Source organism: Nothobranchius furzeri, chromosome 16 (assembly GCF_043380555.1).
Source record: "Nothobranchius furzeri strain GRZ-AD chromosome 16, NfurGRZ-RIMD1, whole genome shotgun sequence".
Lineage (NCBI taxonomy): Eukaryota > Metazoa > Chordata > Actinopteri > Cyprinodontiformes > Nothobranchiidae > Nothobranchius > Nothobranchius furzeri.
Window position 1 is genome coordinate 61,988,036 of NC_091756.1, and position 16,590 is coordinate 62,004,625.

The 16,590-nt window shown below is 40.6% G+C and overlaps 1 protein-coding gene across 5 annotated transcripts in view; it reads right to left on the minus strand.

The window, feature by feature from the left end:
• Positions 1–16,590, minus strand: part of gabrb3 (gamma-aminobutyric acid type A receptor subunit beta3) — a 62,786-nt gene that overhangs the window by 11,317 nt on the left and 34,879 nt on the right. For all 5 annotated transcript variants that reach the window (XM_070545457.1, XM_070545456.1, XM_070545459.1 and 2 more), the window contains 3 exons: positions 3,204–3,424; positions 1,283–1,365; positions 612–749 (listed from right to left, as the gene is read on the minus strand). In XM_070545457.1, the coding sequence (XP_070401558.1) occupies positions 612–749; positions 1,283–1,365; positions 3,204–3,424 (442 nt within the window). The remainder of the gene's footprint in view (positions 1–611; positions 750–1,282; positions 1,366–3,203; positions 3,425–16,590) is intronic.

The following is a 16,590-nucleotide window of genomic DNA, read 5'->3' on the forward strand; positions in this document are numbered from 1 at the left end:
CAAGCATGTCTCTCTCTCTCTCTCTCTCTCTCTCTCTCTCTCTCCCTCTCTCTCTCTCTCTCTCTCTCTCTCCCTCTCTCTCTCTCTCTCTCCCTCTCTCTCTCCCTCTCTCCCGCTCTCTCTCTCTCCCTCTCTCTCACTCTCTCTCTCTCTCTCTCTCTCTCTCTCTCTCTCTCTCTCCCTCTCTCTCTCCCGCTCTCTCTCTCTCCCTCTCTCCCGCTCTCTCTCTCTCTCTCTCTCTCTCTCTCTCTCTCTCTCCCTCTCTCCCGCTGTCTCTCTCTCTCTCTCCCTCTCTCTCTCCCTCTCTCCCGCTCTCTCTCTCTCTCTCTCTCTCTCTCTACTTCTGGCTTTTATCACTGACTATAGCGAGCACATTTTTCAGGACTGCTGTGACTATAAAAATGAATGTTGGGTGCATTATATTTTTGTCTGGAAGACTATAATCAGTTTGTTCCATATTTGTTTATTCCTTATGCAGCAGGTGTAGCACTCTTGATAAAATTTCCTAAAGTGAAAAAGATTAACTATTAAACTTTCGACTGTTTTAAAACGGGTATTAAAGTAATATCAATAATGATGAATTTAGACAACTGGGGCTTTCTTTTACTTGCCTGTGGAAAAAACCACGTTCCTGGAGACCAGTTTGTAGTCAACTATGGAGAACTGAGGAAGCTCGATCCGAGTCACCCCGGTCACAGCACTGTCCCCTCCTTTCCAGTAGAACTCTATATCATCTGTTGTGTAACCATCTATGAGAAAATCAGCCAGGAGGTGAGATTCTTCTGAGAGAAGAAAGTACCGAACATGCAACCAACACAGTTTGGTAGAAGGACTCATTTATCTTACGATTTCAAGTAAGTGTTATGAATCAGCTGACGGATGCAGGTGAGATGCATGTGGCAGTTTGGGTGACTCCAGGCATGCATGGATGTATACCTGTCAATATGTTTCTGGCAGCTCAGATGGCCAAACGTGTCACCATGACTGATGACGTTGGGCCGATTATTAGCGTGCTCTGCTAAAGAAATGACTAACTGCTTAAATCCAGTCTGTGTGGACAAAGTAATTTCAACTGAAGATTGTGCAGTGAGCAAATATGCTGAGATATGACAAGTGAATAAATCCACAGCCATTCAGCAGTATGTGCAGTTTTGTGCATGAGATGAAGAGTGTAAAAACTTCTTTATGAGGATTCCACGCTGCTCGTAATTTTAAGTGATGGGGAAGTGAGACCCTCTGCTGTATTTCTTCACTGAGCAGAAGATATGAGGCTGAAACGTACAACTCTCAATTTCCAGGGTGCAGTTCTGTTCATCCAGAGGGTATCGCCTCAGATCCATCATGCAGGCTGCTGTTGTTGTGATTCTGAATCAGAAGAGAAAGAAAAGTTAAAATGTGGTTTGAATCATCAAATGGGATTTTGATTTATGATTAAAAGATGAAAGTTAAAGCTACCCGACAGATTATGAAAGCCAAGAAGACGATTAACGTAAGAGCCAGCCATGCATATTTAACCAGTAGATCACTGTGAAGCAACAACTGGCAACAAAAGGGTTTAAAGGGTTGCCCTGAGTAAGTCATGTCATGTTTAAAAGATCTGCGCAAAAAAATTTCTCAACAAAAGTAACAGTTATTGTGAAGAGAAATCCTCCACTTCAAGTAACTAGTCCGAGGCAAAGGAATGTTTCTGTCAGGAACGGGCCGGGACAAGAATTCAAGCTGAGAATTTGCTGTCATTCCTGCACAGACTAGGAAGTGTGTTGCCAGTTCTCCATCCGATCAAGGCTTGTGTGTGTGTTTGTGCATGTGTGTGTGTGTGTACTTGTCTTTATATGTTTACGTGGACAATGTTTGACTTTTAACCTGTAACATGAGGACATTTCCACATTGTGGGGACATGTTGCTGGCCAACACGATGCAGACACTGGGTTTTAGAGGCATGGTGTCAATTAGCTTTCAGTTTAGATTAGATTAGGTTAAAGTCAGTACAGCATTAGTTAGGGCTAGGGTTAGGGTATGGCTTAGGCCACTTTGTTTCCCAAGGATTAGGGTTAGGGCGAGGACCCCCTGCTCTGCATGTTTCCCATGTCTCTGCTTCAGAGCACCTGATTTATATATTTGCATTGCCTCCTTAAAAGGACATCAAGTGCTGCAGATGCCTGTTAACCACTCATTCTTTAAGTCAGGTGTGTGACAGCAGGAAAACACTGGTGCTTGAAAAGGCAGCATGGAAAACATGTAGAGAAGTGGGTCCTGAGGACCAAAAGGGAAAATCCTGGATTAGGCATAACAATAATAATAATAATAATAATAATAATAATAATAATAATAATAATAATAATAATAATAATAATCATCAAACTTATATAGCGCTTTATTAGGACACTCAAAGATGCTTGTGTGAACTCTCACATTCACACACTGCCAGTGATGTAAGCTACTTTGTAGCCACAGCCGCCCTGGGGCAGTCTGACAGAGGCGAGGCTGCCATTTGGCGCCATCGGCCCCTCTGACCACCACCAACGCAGGCAAGTTGGGTGAAGTGTCTTGCCCAAGGACACAACAGCAGGATACCCCTGGAGGGAGCTGGAATCGAACCCAGGACCCTCCAATCATGAGGCAACCCGCTCTACCACCTGAGCTACTGCTGCCCGTAGAGTCACTAAATGCAATGGAAGTCAATGGAGGTCCAAACAAGTATGTTTTGTGTGTGTGTGTGTGTGTGTGTGTGTGTGTGTGTGTGTGTGTGTGTGTGTGTGTGTGTGTGTGTGTGTGTGTGTGTGTGTGTGTGTGTGTGTGTGTGTGTGTGTTTGTTAGTCTGTGTTGTTGTTAATCTGTGTCACTGGTGCAGCTCCGCCCACTCAATCTGCCAGGCAACACCTCCTTTTTGATGCATTCTTTAAACAGGAAATGTGGGTGGAGTAAGACTCTGGTAGGAGGGCGACTTTCTTTTTGGATCAGTGCTTGACTTGCCATTTAACAGGTTAATGGGACACTTTGCAAAAAAACATGCAGCTTTGAAAACATTATTGAAAATGATGGTAGACCAACATTTTCCTCATTCTCTTTTTTCATCTTAATCCACAAGAAAACATTCATGCCTCAGAATATCCTAATTCTAATGGAAGTGTTGAAACTCTTGGGAGAAGACAGAGGAACTTGGAAAATAAATACTTTGGTGCAACCTCATAAAGGGTTCAGACCTGAGTCCATATAGAACCGTGCCATCCGGATGTAGCCGAATCATGCGGTTCTTAACCGTGACTCCATGCACGAAGGACTTTTTGTCATTTAGGAAGTAGGTGTCTGGGACCCAGAGCTGGTCTGCGACTCTGTTGTCCAGGGTCAGGTTGAGCGGGATCCCTGCATAGGCCAGCCTCTTGTCTCTCCAGTACTGCTGGAAGTACATAGTCAGTGTGTAGTCCTGTGGAAGGTAAACGATTGGTTAAACTCCCACAGACCGAATCGTGCAGCATGTTATATAAATAATTAACTCTGTTTCATGTGTGAAAATCTCTGCAGCTGTCAGTATTCAAGCTGATAGCATGCCTTGAATAAGAGCATCAAGTCCAGCACTTGCCTGCAGCTTCCAGCAAAAACAAAAGTGATGTTTATGAAAGTATGGACACTCTGCTCCAGGTGAGCAAACTCAACAAGAATCAGATGAACGCCAACTTTAGCTGCAAATACATCAATGATTTATTAAGCTTTCACTTGCAACAAACTTCACACACTGATCCATCAAATGAAAGAGCTTTTCCAGAGTTTTAATGGATCTCTTTACAAGCTGGGTTGGTGTTGTTCTGCTGACTAATGTTATCCTAAATAAATAAACAGGTCACAGGAAATGAATAAAAACACAACTAGGCAGAAAATGTCTACTCAAAGGTAAATTTATCTTAAAAAGGACTAGATTTGAAAATCAAAACAACAACTGCTGACCTGATTTAGACCAAAGAGCTGATATATTTTACACAAACACTCTTACAAAATACATCTGCACAAATTCTTTAAACTGTTAGCTTGTTTGGTGCTGAGTGGATTTAAACTGAGAAATGTGACTCTGATTTGATCCAATACATAATTCATGGTGTACAAAAGGAACAAATGTTTAGTCAAATGGGAGCCAATTTATCTAATTTTCTTTCTGGTTTAAAAAATTCCCTTCCCTTCTAAGTGCTCTCACCCCATTTCTCTCCCACCTTCCATAAAGAGTAGCTTTGGGCCCACACAGCGCTGACGTGTGGGTTGGTGAATCCGTTTCCTTCGACAGCTCCTACATCCTGCTGCGATGGAGCTTTACTACCAACACACTCTTTACATGTCTGGACCGCGGCTATTTTAGACTGTTACATATCTTCAGATACCACTTCAGTAGTCGTCCTCAAACGCCTTTACCAGTGCTGCTGCATCTCACAAACAACACAACACAAGTCAGCAGTACACCCTCCACAGTACACCCTCATGGGTCCCAGAGGAATCGGTTTCAGGCCCCGTCTTATCGCCTCTCAGGCTTTTCCACTTTGTTTAAACTAGGGGTGTGAATGTAACTCTTTAATTATGATTTATTAATTAGGAAAAAAAATGCGTTACAAAATGTATTCTGAAAAGTTTAGCATCACAATTTATGCCATATATATATATATATATATATATATATATATATACAATTATTTTTTAAATTTATTTTCATTTATTCACAATTAAAAACAAAACACAAAACAGGCTTTCGACAACACAAAGTGAAAAAGGAACAGAAAGAAGCAAAACTTATGTTATCCAAAAATAAATACAAATGACAACAAAGTTATTATAGTTAAAAAAAACTGTCTGACCTGGTTTACTGATTTAGCTTTGGCAAAAAATGGAGAGAAAAGAAACATGTACACAAAAAATAATTTTTTTCCCTCTTATATTAATGAAAGGTGAAAACAAATAATGCAAAATAAAACACAAAAAATAATAGCTAAAAGAAACAAAGTAGAACATACAATGTGTGTTTTCCCTTTCATTCTCTCTACTTCATAAATACATATATCTCATAGCATCATATAAGCTAAGCCTTTCATTTTTAATATGTTTATTAAAGGTATATATTGTTTTGGTATTCTTGATTTCGGTACTTAATTTATTCCACATTTTGACTCCATACGTAACGTTCCTTTATATTTATCCTATGCTTTGGTATCATGTATATTTTGTTGCCTTTCAAATCATAACTACTCTTTCTTTCCATAAATCTTATGATCAAATTTGTTGGAAGGTGCTTCTTGTCGACTTTATACATAAATTTCAAAATAGTATAATCTATTAGGTCGTAAAATTTTAATGTTTTTAATTCGATAAATAATTGGCTGGATGGATCTATATAATGCCCTGCGATGGACTGGCTCTCTGTCCAGGCTGTACCCTGCCTGATTGCCTGCTGACCGCTGGAGATAGGCACCAGCCCCCCCTTTGCGTGGACAAAGCGGGTTCAGAAAATGGACGGATGGATCTCTATAATTGCTTCTTGTTAAATTCTTATTGCTTTTTGATCAATATTGTCTCCTGAATAATAAAAAGTTGTGTCATCTGCAAATAAGATACACTTTAACATATTAGATGTAGAGACAATATCATTTATATTAGGGCTGCACAATATATCGAAAAATTATCGTCATCGCGATAACAGGACGTGCGATAGGCCCATCGCAAAACACGGCAAAAACAGAGATAAATGTTTGGTTCAAACACTTCCATCCGTGTCATACATCAGCTTTTTGTAAACCAGCTTTGTTTTTTACGCGGAAGTATTATTTGACCAATCAAATGTAGCCCTTCTGATATGGGCCAATCAGATGGGTCCGTTCACGTAATACGCCCGCCCCCTACATAGACCCTTTTGAAAAGAAACACCCGAACAGAGTTAGCGGTGCCGTTCCCTTGTTCGTCATGCTGGCTCAGAGCAACGAACGCACTTTGTGCTGATGTTTCTGGATTCAGCGCTGCTTTCAAAAGTGAACGCGAGTCCGCTCGGTGTCGTTAATCATTTTTACCGGGCTGACTGCGACACGTGCCGGTGAATCAACCCGCCTTCATGTCGCTAGTGTTAGCCCCAGGCTCCGGTTAGCTTCCAGCTAAAAGGCTACAGCACTCTCCTCCCAGTCCCACCCTGCTAAAGAGGGCCTGGAAAAGTTCCCCCACACATCAAAGTGATTTTTCATTTATGAGCTTTTATAACCTTGTTAATCAGGATAGTTGATTTGCTGCTGCACATAAACTGTCAGTCAGAAGCTCTGCTAGCCGGTTATCTTAGAGGAGCTAGTTCAATGTGTTAGCTTGTTATCAGAATCATAGTTGCAGTTTCATCATCTGAGCTGCTTTTTAAGATCTAGGTAAACTTGTTCAATTTGGGGTTAAAAACAAACATTTTCACATATTTTCCATGTAGTTTTTTGCCAGTTCCTCTTCTGAAAGGTAGACAATTGTTTTTCTCTTTCCCTCAGAAAATCTTAATATTCTCCTAGTTTGGCCCAGCACAGTTCACTTCCCAATTACAGCAACAGCCTTCTATCATAACCACATAAGTGGAGAAAATGCTCAGTAGCAACGAGAGAATTTGCTGTTGCATTTAAGTGTTTTTAACTATTATTTAACATTTAAACTTATTTTCTGATTTTTTTTTATTCATTCAAAAACCCTGGTAAGGGATGTTTTTCTGTATTTGGAGCATCAGAAAAAGTTTTATGGTGGAGGTGATGTTTTAAAGTCACTGAGAAACTGCATGCATGCAGTTTGTTGTTTTGCTGCTAATACAGTAGCAGGTGCAGCCATAGGCGTCATTTTAACCGGGGATGCCGGGGACATTTCCCCGGCAAAATTTGTGATTGGCAGCTGTGTCCCCCCCACTTTCAAAAACGCCTGCTGATGAGGATTTTTGTTTTACCAGCTCAGATCTTATACCAGGGGTTGGGAACCTGTTCCCATCAAAGAGCCATTATTACCCATTTCCCACGGTAATTTTGGACGGACCTTAATAAGCAGTGACTTAAGTGAAGCAGGCAGGTCGCGCTAGAAAATTTCGTTTAAAAAGACGTCATAAATGTGTTCCCCCGTCCTTTTTATTTCTAAAATATGAAGTAAAAACTCACAATTTAATTTTCATTCATTTGTCATTAATATGTAGTCTACACCCGTGCGTTAAGTGGACCATCTTCCAGTAAACGCAAAGCATCCAGCCCACCTCTCCAAATGCGTAAATGTGCATCAGCCGCTAGTTAGGCGCGCCGCGCGCACCATCAGCTACGTCAGCCCAGACAAGAGCAGAGCAAATAGAGACAGAATAGAGGATAATTGTGTCTGGATGTGGATGGAGATTACATTTTACAGCAGCCTGATCATCATTTAAATACGTAAACCATCACCTGTCTTCTAGTCCATGCTATCAGCATTATTTTAATTGGTGTGTGTGTGTGTGTGTTTTCCACTTCAAACACTGGTCTAACCAACCAGACCAGCGTGTCCAGTAACATATTAATGTTACAATTAAACAGTTTCCCTTCATGTAGGCTAGGAACGTTTCACCTGCCGTGGGCCGACCACTTCTGCTCCACATAAACATTGTGCATAATCAAATGTCTCTACAGGTGTTTTCTGAGCTGCGTCATGCGTGTCCATATTAGAGACGGGAACAAGCGCTGTTCAGCCAAAGTTTCATAATTTCATAAAAAGAACATTTTTCCAAGTGACACATCCCTCAGAGAGACCGGGTTTCCAGACTGTTTCAGTGGGAGGAAATCTTATTGCATGCGCTGTGGTTCTGCACTGCGCTGCAAACCCCAGATCTTCAGCTCACTGTCCACCGTGGGCGCTCCGAGCCGCGCTGAACACAGTGTCCAGTATAAAGCTCTGATGTTCTGATGGGAATATTTTACCTCCGCGATGTGCGTTAACGATTAAAATGTCAGCTCATCCATGCGCATCAGTGTGCGTCGGGGTAATTCTTTCAAACCAAGCAACATCCTTGAGTTCATCTGTCAAAATAAACAGTCAAATGGAAATATATGTAACCTGCCGTTTAACTGTTTTGCCTTCCTGTGAAGATTGTTGCAAAGAGAAACAATTAAAGCTGATTAACCCCAGAGCCACCCAGAGAACCAGAGCGCATGCGGGAAGGTTCCTCCCACTGAAGCGAGTGTTTTCCAAACCCGGTCTCTCAGAGAGACTTGTCACTTAGAAAATGTTCCCTGATTATGAAACTTTGGCTGAATAGTGCTTGTTCCTGTCTCCAATGTGGCGACACATCCAGCAGCCGTCTGAGGAGAGTCCCAGAATCTCACATCCTCTTCAGCTCAGAAAGCGCCTATATGATTACGCACAAGCGTGACCCGTCAACCCGGTCTCACAGTAAGACCAGGTTGGACCTGTTCAGGTTTACGCAGACAATCTTTACATTTAGAATTGGCATACAGATGTAAAATTAATGCAGTAAAATATAAAGCATTTTATTTAAATATCCATTCATTATTTTACAAGCACAGAGAGCCGCATCAGATGGATGGAAGAGCCGCATGCGGCTCCAGAGCCGCGGATTGCCGACCCCTGTGCTAGCCTACTTTATTGTCCCCAGCAATTTTTAAACCCCTCTCAAGTGTATGGTTATTGTCCCCAGCAATTCTGAAAACAAACTGACGCCCTTGGGTGCAGCTGCATGTTTTTGCAATAAAAATGTTATGTTGTAATGGAATTCATGCATTAGTTTTTGTTTGCTTTGAGCCCAGAGCAGACGTCAGACGACATCAACACTGCATACTTTAGTATTTGTTCATTTATCGTGAGTAATATCGATATCGCGATATTAAGCACTGTTATCGAATATCACAGGTTTTCCTAATATCGTGCAGCCCTAATTTTTATAAATAATAAATAGTTTAGGGCCTAGTACCGACCCCTGTGGTACCCCACAAGTAATATTTTCCAGATTGGATTTGATGTTGTTTATTTGAACATACTGTTTCCTGTCATGTAAATAACTCATTATCCATTTTAGGGCTGTTCCTGTTATGCCATATTTACAAAGTTTTTTTTAGAAGAATGTCACGATCTACTGTATTGAATGCTTTTTTTTTTGGGTCATTGAAGATACTTATCAAATGTTTTTTTTTTTTTGTCAATGGCTTCCGATATTTCTTCTGTTAATTCCATTAGTGCCATTGAAGTTGAGCGATTTGGTCTAAACCCATACTGACTGTCATTTAAGATATTCTCTTTGTTCAGAAATGCGTCCAATCTGGTAATATATAGTTTTTCTAATATTTTTGAGAATTGACAGAAGGGATATAGGTCGGTAGTTGGAGAAGATATGCTTATCTCCAATTTTGTGAAGTGGAATGACTTTATTTTCATTTTGGTAGGAAATGTGCCGGTTGTAAATGATAAGTTACATTTATAAGTAAAGGGATTGATAATATTCTCTATTATATGTTTTATTATTATTTTTACGTCTAAACTGTCGCAGTCAGTTGTTTTTTAATTGATGAGTTTTTTTACAACTTCTCTTACTTCTTCATTAGTCGCTGGATTTAATAACATGCTATTTTTGTTACTTATAACTTTTTTGCCTGTTATAATTAGTTATTTTTGTAATGTTGTTTGCCAAGCTTGGTCCCACGTTAGTAAAGAATTTATTAAATTCATTGAATTTTGTTTGGATCGTTTATTTCAGTGTCTTCATTTAAAAAATAATTCGGAACAGTTGAAACTGATTTATTTCTTTTTATTACATTGTTTATTATTCCCCAAGTTGCCTTTATATTTTTATTTTTTTCTAGTAGATTATGATAATAATTATATTTTTGTATCTGTGCTCAGCATTGCTGGTTCTTTGTTTTAAAAAGCTTCTGTATAGGGCTTATTTTTCTAGCAGGCATGTTGCAGTCCTTTTGTCAACCATGGTTTATTCTCATCCTTTTTTTGTAAGTTTTTTATTTTACAGTTTTTTTTGTATTGACTGCACAGTGTTCTTATAAAAGAGCTGTAGGCCAAGTTTACATAATGTGTATATATTTCATCCCAGTTTTAGGGCTCTATTAAATGAGTCTATGGCTTTTTGTGACCGATCCCTTATAAGATTTTCCATTTGAGGTTGATGTCTAATCTGATCATTCTTGTAGCACGTGAAAACTGGCAGATGATCTCTAATATCAGTCATTATGATTCCAACACTCTCCAACCCCCCTGAAACATTACAAAACATGTTATCTATAATCGTTGAGCTTTGTACAGTAATTCTTGTGGGTTTGGTTATCAGAGGAAACAGACCAAGTAGACGCATGGACTTTACAAAGTCGTTCGATAAATTGTTTGTATTTTTCAAATCAATGTTGAAGTCCCCACAGAGAAACACTTTCTTGTTACTGATTCCATTAAACATTCCCTAAACTGTGTTTGTGAATGATTCAATACAGGAACCTGGTGCTCTATAAATACTGCTAATTATTATGTTTTTGTCTTCTCAGATGTTGTTTTATTGAAAAACACAAGTGAATAAGTAGCCTGGCTAACCATCCTACACAGGTCTAGATTTCTAGGTTAGTGAAATAGACATTTAGGATCTCATCCTACAATAAAATATTTAACACGATCAATTTACAATTACTCTCAGGTACAAACACACTCATCTTTTAGCTCAATATCTGTAGATTTAACAGTTATGGTCATTTTTGTGTTAGCGAAGACAAGCTAATATTAGTTTTGGTGGCCATCTTGATCGGTTTTAGCTGCAAAGGTTACCTAGAAACAGATGCACAGCCAATGATTCATCCAGTGGTTGACAAAATATAGGTCACTGAGAAATAAACACACACACACACATGCACACACACACACGCACACACACACACACACGCGCACACACACACGCACGCGTGTGTGCACACACACACACACACACACATGCACGCGTGTGCGCACACGCACACACACGCACACACACACACACGCACGCACGCACGCACGCACGCACACACACACACACACACACACACACACACACACACACAGCCTCACTGTGCTTAATGCTAGATTCTTCATGTTTGGAAAACCCATCATGAGCCGACTGGATATTCCCTCACTCTGGAACTTTATGCTCTAACATAAAAAACCCATTTTTACCTAATTCATCCCATTAATCACAGAAGCGTTGGAGCTTTGGAATCAGACATCCTGTGATGGAGAAACATCTCAGTGAGAATATTAGATTTGAACTTTCAGTCTGTTCTTAATGCACTCGCCATAATTTACTCTCTAATTGGATCTCAGTAAAACATTAAAGACTGATGGCAGAAAGTGGGTGAATTCAATAGAGTGAAATGACAAATGCCTAATCTGATTACTGTGAAAGACAATGGGATGATATGCATCAGTAGCAGCTGATGTGACACAAGAAGTCCGATATTTAATGTTTCTTGTTTATTCAGATCAGTCGTATTAGGAAATAAACTAATGATAGCAAGTGGCCACAGAATTATTATTAATAAAGGAGGAAGGCGCTCCTTGATCAGAGCAGCAACAGAGACTATTCTCGGAGAATCCCCACCTCGTTAATACATTACAACATGAACAGCGATCTAAATGAGTCAACTATGTAAAGAAGAAGCCTGGGAGAGGGAATGATGTAATATCTGCAGAAAATAATAAATCTTTCGTTGTTGTAGCTGAGCTGCACAGCAGCATGAAAACCAGTGCTAATGCTAATCAGCTAATGTAAGTAAACACTGTATTGTGTTAAGATAATTAAGTCGGATGCAGCTGAATCAGGTGCCTCACGTCTGAAAGGACAACACAAGTTCCCAACAAAAATGGAGGGCTGGATTAATTTATAATTAAGAATGTTTTTGTTGATTTTTACTTTGCGATATGCTTTTGCTGGGATTGTGGGGATACGAGACCTTGTTGTGTTCCCTTTCTAATAAATCCACCTCAAGAATTTGGCAAGTATTTTTTCCAATGATTTGTATACCCGTTTCAGGTTTGTCATAATTTTTGCCTCACTGATGTCATGTTTATTTAGCAAAGCTGAGTCATAGCTGTGAAGTGTGATTATTTCATCGAATGTCACGTTCCACTCCACAACCCTCGCTGCAGAGCACGTCCGCCACAGAGTCGACAGGCGAGCCACCTTCATCATGGACTATTTACACCCTTTCCTTCAGGCTAGAAGTACAGAAGTGTGAAAGGCAGGACAACCAGCTTCCCCAAGACTGCTGAGCTGATTGATTTGTTGCATTTATATGCTTTCTATTATATCTGCAGCTAATTAGTCATGGCTTCAGCGTGAATCCCAGTGAGAGGGTGAGACTGTCATATCCTCACATGGTTCACCATCACACTCAGACATGGTTCTTCTGTGTTTATGTCAACTTAACTCCAAGGATTTCTATCACAAGATTAGGACTAGCACTCGGATTGTTGTCCCGTGTAAGGGGAGGGGCTTATCATCCCTTAATTAGACAGAAATGTTTTCTCAGTAGATTTCAAACATAGCTGAAGCTTTGTGCTAACCATGCATTAAATCGTCATCTTTCCAGGCTAGATTTCCTTCCTCTAATTCTCTCATAAACATGTTTCTTGTGAGTACTTACATGTAATTAGGCCGCATGCAAGGCGACTAAATAAAATGACTGTGTTCTGAACAGCATTATAACCAATCGGAACTTTTCACCGCATCTGACAGATACAAGTCAGGGCGTTGGACCTTTTGGACAATAGACAAAGGGTAAGAAACGAGTCCGTTAGATTTAGCTAATTGCTATTGCTGCTATTGCTCTACTTGGAACATTAGATTAAGTGGTTATTTAAAAATCTGTAAACAGCTGCACGCTGCATCTTAGGGCTGTGCAATTAATCAAATCAATATTTCAATTTCAATTTCAGTTTTAAATGATCACTCAAACTGCAGAATTGACAAAAACGACATTATTAAATTAACATATGATGCATGGCGCTCCATCGTTCCCCCACTCGCGAACAAGACCCTGAAATACTCCTCCACTTGGGGCAGGAACTCATCCCTGACCCAGAGAAGGCATTCACCCCTTATCCGACTCAAGACCAAGGTCTCCAAGCCAGCTGCTTCACAGTCGGCTGCAGACCGCTCCAGAGAGCCGGAGATCACAGTCTGATAAAGCCAACAAGATCATCTACAAAACAGAGACCTGATTCCCAGGCCACCAAACAGATCCCCTCACCACACTGGCTGCGCCTAAAAATCCTGTCCAAATAAGTTTTGAACCGAACTGGAGATGAAGGGCAGCCTTGGTAGAGTCCAACTCTCACCGGGAACAAACATGACTTACTGCTGACAATAGGGACCAAGCTCTGACACCGCTCATATAGGAATCTATCAGAGGGCCTGGTACCCCTGGTCCTCCTGAAATATCCCCCACAGGACCCTGTAAGGGACGTGGTCGCGCGCATTCTCTGTTGGGAATGGATGTCTCTGCTTATTTTTAATGGCCCTGGATAAGCAGACAAAAATGGATGGATGGATGGATGGATGGATGGATGGATGGATGGATGGATGGATGGATGGATGGATGGATGGATGGATGGATGGACAGATGGATGGATGGATGGATGGATGGACAGATGGATGGATGGATGGATGGACAGATGGATGGATGGATGGAAGATGCATGGTAAGCCTTATTTTATTTTGTAAGGACTTCCAAAAAATGCCCAATTTAAAGTCTGGTAAAGGCTAAACTCAAGTATATCTTGTGCTGTTCTAGCATGATTAAAGACAGAAGGATGAGGGAAAACAGACCGGGACTGTCTGACTCATGTTTGCCCCCACTATGTGAAATAACAACCAGAGGTTTTCAAATGCAATATTTGTCCCAACACGAGGACTAATCAGTATGAATGATTATTATGATTACTTTCCCAACAGCCCTACTGTGGTTGCAGAAGAAGCCAGTGAGAGGAAAACAATATAGTTTTGAGTTGTACAACTAAAACACACTAAGTTCATACAAGCTGTGTTTGGAAGAACTGGGAATTTTAGGTTTAAAATTCCTTATTTTGGTTATTAATGAATGTTCTCACATTCCAGTTAGATTTGCTGTGAAAGCATTCCCAGTAAAACGCCTTTAGATGTTTAACTGATAGATTTCTTCACACAGAATCTAGTTTAATGATTAAAATGCCCCTGAGTCATGAAGAAACTGCAGCAGAAATGCCTTCTTTTATTTAAGGCCTTAGATGGAACCGAACACACTGAACTTGCTAAGGTTCTCAACCACAGCTTATTTAACAGGAAGTTGTGTGGTTCTGCCAAATAAAAACTCTCAGAGTTAAATTTTTATTTTAACCATCCTGCAGGAGGGTTCCAGCTGCACACAGGCTTCATGTTCCTGCAGAGCCACATCCCATTATTGTGTAATACTAAATGCAGCAGCGCAGTGTGAAGCGCTGCATGCTGTTTATAGAGGAACACACCAGTATTTGTGGCTGAGCTCTCTTTACCCTACAAGCAGCTGGAGCCTGCGGCTTTGATGCATTTGACTTGTTAACTAAGCTTCTCCATATAAATCTGTGAAAACATCTGGAGTGTGAGATTTCTAAAGGGTAACACTACAGAACGTAGTTAATGTTAAAGTGTCAAAAACAGATGGGGGGTTTTAGCTAATGATGGATTTGTCTTTCAGCTGACTCAAACTGAGGCGATGTGTGACAACACTTCTGGGAGGATCTGCCTTGCAGCATAAAAAGGTTCTAGAAGATGGACAGGTGCCCATTTGCATTGTGAGTAACATCTAAAAGAGGGACTTTTTGTCCCTGCACTTGTGGAAAAAAAATAAATGGGGGAGGACAATTGGCGTCAAGCCAAAATGACCAGACAACAAGACCAGCAAGACACAACAACAGGACCTACACGTTGTGTATCTCTGTATCAAAGATCATCCCTTCTCAGCAGGTGAGAAGTTCTCTTTGTGTCACCTAAAATCACTCGTACCTCATCTTTAAAAGAACTTCTCTCTGTACTTGCATTCTCTACATTGTCACCTCTGACAGAGCCAGACCAGCATTTTCTCCTCTAAAGGAACACTTCCACTATCGGAACTTTAGGGTGATTTTACTGGAATTTTGTGGCGTGCACATGTCTCCGCTTCAGCGAGCCGGCCTGAAGGACCGTTTTCCCGCCACTGTCAGGACACAACGGAGAACTTGGGCTGGGGTATGGACTCGGAATGGCCCAGTAGAGTGGCTGAGCAGAACCTTTGGTGAACTCTGATTGGTTGTAACCCAGTAGGAAATGACATCAGCAGACATCGTCCAAAACAATTAGAAGAGTTGCTGGTGAAGCACAATAGAAAGAAAGAAAATGAGCAAAGTTTGCACTGCTTTAAAATAACAGTTACTAAATTCTCTAAACCAAAACACGCAGCGGAAATCCCCTGCAACTACATAATTTACGGAGCTTTGTTGTCGCAGAAAGAACCTTCAAAAAAACCCACACTACTTCTGTTCATTGAACACCACATTTTACAATGCACAGCCACTTTTCTGATCCCCTGAATGCATTAAATTACAGCATAAAACTTTTAATGTTATTAATATCAGTGGATGCCTTCTGGGGCTGGTGACATCACACGCTGACAACAAATCAGATACTCTGAAGTCTTGTAAGAGCCAATGCTGCATGGAGACACAACGGCTGAGAGGTCTGAGCCATCACATTGCCCTGTCACCAGAGGTTTCCAGGAACTCTTTTGGTGGAAACACAGCTTATATCTGATTTAAAGGTCTCATTAACATATATTTTTTATAAATTTGGTGTGAGCTCTAGTATGAATGAATGCAGTGGAGCAAAGCTCCCATGCTCCCATTTCTGGGGGTAGAAGTGAATTTGTCGCAGTGGTGGAAGGAAAATAAAATTTTCTGAACTGATCACTTCATCATCAGTCTGTGGCTAATGCAGGCAACGGGGTTGAAGAAAGAATTCACAAGCAACATGCCTATGCAGTGAAAAAGCTATTTAAATAGTAGAACATGGATTATTGGAAAATCTTACAATAAAACACAATCAGAGATACAACAAAGAAAATCATCCAGAGATTGGAACCAATCATATTTAGCACAATCACTTTATTCTGCTACCAGCCAAGCTGAGACTGGACAACCACTTTTTTTCTGGTTAATAACAGCACCTTTTACAATCAACCATACAAAAATATCCAACATTTTCCACACTGCGAACACCACTTCACACTAGCAAGAACAGATCTTCCGTGTGGATTTTTTTTTACTTCCAGAGTCAGAGTCGTTTCAGAATCGTAAATTTCTTATAAATCTTCCAAACAGTTTAGTGCATCTCTAGTAACAATGTAGAGCCACACACATTAATCCACTCAGGAGAAAGGTTAGTCTGCAGCTTCAGGGGAAAAGCACCAAACCATATTGTTCATGTTTACAGATAGATCAAGTCTGCAAGCTGACATGAAGTAGTTTAGCTCTTGAAAGATTGAAACTAGGATGTAAGGCTCCCACAGAGATGGAGCGGTCCATCAGCGATCCCATGTTGCTGTGGGATTTATAACATACACC